General features: G+C 35.6%; 1 protein-coding gene across 1 annotated transcript; it reads right to left on the reverse strand.

Annotated features, from left to right (window-relative positions):
* Window positions 1–240: 240 nt before the first annotated feature.
* On the reverse strand, window positions 241–2,701 carry LOC139878199 (F-box protein At5g07670-like). The gene is made up of 2 exons (XM_071865355.1): window positions 1,529–2,701; window positions 241–508 (listed from the first exon to the last, which is right to left on the reverse strand). Exons 1-2 carry the CDS (start codon window positions 2,686–2,688, stop codon window positions 241–243), a joined length of 1,428 nt encoding a protein of 475 aa, XP_071721456.1. The 5' UTR covers window positions 2,689–2,701.
* Between the last annotated feature and the right edge of the window lie 908 nt (window positions 2,702–3,609).

Here is a 3,609-nt window from a genome sequence, read left to right on the forward strand (position 1 = left end):
GTAGATATACAAGACCTGCACTATATATGGCATTGGTGCAGGTAAATAAACAAGTAGCAGCTTGAGTCGTTCCACTCTATAGCACTTCAAATTTTTAGTTTCAAATGTTCATAGTAACATTTTGGATCTTCAAAATTGAACTTTTTTGAAGAATATATACAATAATAAATTAATAATTAAGCAACACTGCTACATGGATAGTACAGATGTTCAAATTCCATAGTTTAAAACCTTTAAAATTTAAAACTTTTTGAAAAATTTACCTCCTCGTTTTCCCATGTCAGAAAACGAGAGTTTTGTTGACAGAAGAGACGTGTTACCTGGCCACCATTTGAAGTCTTTAAGATCAGAAAATAAAGCAGACAGCTTAGGGGTTACTTCATCATCCTTTATGTTTTTACAGGAAATCACTTTAAGGCTTTCGAGTTCCGTCAATGAAAGAACCACAGTCTCGAAACCTTGTGTTGTTAACCTTGAGCATCCTTCTATGGATAAAAATTTTAGTCTCCTGTGATCAAGCTTGAAGTTAGATGCAATGTCATTTGTTTTCAGATTTGTAGGTTCCATTACTACTTAATGGATGGATCGTTACAACTCACAACATTCACATCCTTGTTTTTAAACATGCTGAAATGTCAACTTGAAAAAACATGTTATTAACGTTCTTAACCTAGAAGTCACAAATCTTGTTTCATTTTCCACATAGCCTCAGTATAGAAATCGGTGCAGTCATGGCCATCTAAAACTTAATTTACTAATTGAGGATTAAGTGGAAGCATATTTAGTTCATTGAAGTATTTAATTTAGGATCGAGGTTCAGATTCAACCCATCTATGGAGTATTTGTGAATGCGTCAAATTATGGTTCTTTTTTTCTATCTCAAATGGATCACATAAGTCAAACTTTGACTTAGCTAAATGGGGAACTAGTAATACAGGTTGAAAATTGCATTCAACCTTCTCCACCATTGTAACTCATGAATAATGAAATAATAATGCTTTTGTAATCATAAGTATTGGATGGATGGATTGATCATTTCTTATTCTTTTACTGTATAACAATGGTGAAATTATGTTGCTGAGGTTAACCCATCTCGAGGGCTGCACATTTTGGCCAATAATGTGAATTGACCCATTTCAACCCAGTACCAAAGAGTGCCCCATATCAACCCGTACTGAGAAGTGACCCATTCTGCCTGTACTGAGAAGTGACTAATTCGAACTTGAAACATTATTGACCAGTTACCTAACCTACCCAAAACCCCCACTTTTCATATTTACCACAAGATTAAGACAAATAACATACAGAATTACTCATAGTAAATAAGATATTATCAGTTGTACAATCATAATGTCCTGCGCCAAGTGAGCTAGAAGAGACTAATATATTTATACGTTTCAGATGGCAAATTGCAGGCTCAGTCACTACCTAATCATTCATAAAACTCAATGCGAGTACAGTCTAAAACTTTTGGCAACAACATTATAAGAAATAAAAAAAAAATATATATATATATATATGAAAATACCTGCACAAACTTGCATTAAAGAACATGGCATCATTCATTCCCCAACAATTCTTGAAAACAACCTCCCCAACAATTTGACATACAAGAAACAGGGCCCGTACACTTTGTTTATCTCTTAACTGACACCTCTCCAAATGCAATCTTTCAAGCAACAAGCAAACACCTAAATTTTCATCAAATTCACAATTTCGATCAATCTCCTTACACGAAACAAACTTCAACGTTTTCAAATTCTCACAATAACAAAGAGCCGAAAACCACCCATCATCCATCCTATGATCACAAAAAGTCAACTCTTCAAGCATTTGACAACACTCACCAATCGCTTTAATCCCTTCATAACCACCTTCACATCCTTGAAGCTCGAGCTTTACTAACCTCTTACACCCTTGTGCCAAAATAATCAACCCCCGATCACTAACTACCGACTTATAAAAACCATCAACAACGCCAATTATTTTCAATATCTGCAAATTAGAAAATGCTGCTATCCCAATTAACACATTATCGTTACACATATGCAAAACCAACTCTTGCATTATAGGACACTCTTCAGCAACACTTAAAAGCCCAATTTCACTACAATTCATAACCACGAGTCTCCTCAAATTTGGGTACACACTAGCTAAAACTTTTAATCCGAAATCAACTTCATCGACGGGTAACAATAAAGAACGGTTATCATCGCACAAAAACTCATCAGGACTTAAACGAAAACATCCAAACTCATGAATTGATAACAAAGCACTAGTATTATTAGAAGCAAAAGTTCCATGAAGTAAATCAACATGTGTTAAATTAGGGAATCGAAAAAACATACGACCCGATATTAAAAAATCCCAATCGAAAACCTTAAGTGATCGTACTAACCGGCCCTGTAGATTCAACCATCCTTTCGAAACTAAAAAATTCGAGTTCCGTTGAGATTTGTCTGGGTGCTTTGAAAGGATTTGTAACAGGATTTCGTCCGAAATAATTGAGGTGAAATCATTAGCTAGGGTTTTGTTAGGGGCGTTTTTGAGTAACGAATGACGACGAATGGCGGTACAAACGGCATGATTGAGAGCTAGATCGTTGTTTAACCAGAGATTTAATGGTGAAGAATTGTTAGGGTTTTGATTTTCAATTGAGTATGAAGACATTGGGATGGGTTTTTGCATTGTTTCAGCTGGAGTAATTTGTTTAGTGATTCATTTTTGTAGCAAAATGTTGTGAATTTGATGTGTAATTTGTGTTGTAAAGCTTTGGATTGTGATTATATTAGTTTAATTACTGTGATTTCGGATTGTGGACTAGTGGAGTGATGACTTTTTCAGGTTTTCGACTTTGAAGGCAACGGCCTAAAATGTGGGCCCCGACGTTTGAATGATATGCATAATGCACCTAGTGGTCTTTAATTTTTAATTAAAAAAAATTGTCTATATTTGATGTAATATACATGAAATACATGAATTCTTCTTAAACAGATGTCTTTTTACTTTTTAAGGACAAACATACACTCATTAAACACTACACAATATAGTGATCTACTTTAGATTCGCCAAGAAAATTACTCGAATGTTCCACTAACCCAACTCGGGAGGGGAAGAAACCGATCGTGCCTTTATACATGCGTCTGGAAAGATAGGCTGACTATTTAGCCCACTCTAGCTCAATCGCACCGCCCAGGGTGTGAGCCACTGGAGACAAGGATGCGGTATATTAGGGGCAGGGTGGGCCCTGGCCACCCCACAAAAATTTATCCTTTATAGCAAATTTTCTAATTTCTAGCTATTAATATGAAAATTACATCCTTCGGCCATCACATAAGGTCATAACCGACTCAAAAGGCGGAAGTTTCTTTATTATATCAAATATATATCCCCACTTTTTGTCCTTTTTGCACGGCATATATATATAGTTTTAATATTTAAGAAACATAACCTAGACTTCTTTGACGTAAAATTGCAATTAGCCGATTTAACTCGGCTCCCTACGTGTTAATTTTCAAGCTCTGTGTATGACTGGAGAAGCAAGTTATCACAACAAGCGACTGGAGCACTATGGAGTTGAGGAGCAGGCACTAGATAAGATAGAAAATG

Source organism: Rutidosis leptorrhynchoides, chromosome 1, assembly GCF_046630445.1.
Source record: "Rutidosis leptorrhynchoides isolate AG116_Rl617_1_P2 chromosome 1, CSIRO_AGI_Rlap_v1, whole genome shotgun sequence".
Taxonomy (NCBI): domain Eukaryota; kingdom Viridiplantae; phylum Streptophyta; class Magnoliopsida; order Asterales; family Asteraceae; genus Rutidosis; species Rutidosis leptorrhynchoides.

Coding starts and splice junctions, on each gene's coding strand:
- LOC139878199 (XM_071865355.1), bottom strand. CDS start 2,688: ATGCAAAAACCCATCCCAATGTCTTCATACTCAATTGAAAATCAAAAC. Junction 509..1,528: donor TTTAATGCAAGTTTGTGCAG/GTATTTTCATAT, acceptor GCTTGATCACAG/GAGACTAAAATTTTTATCCA.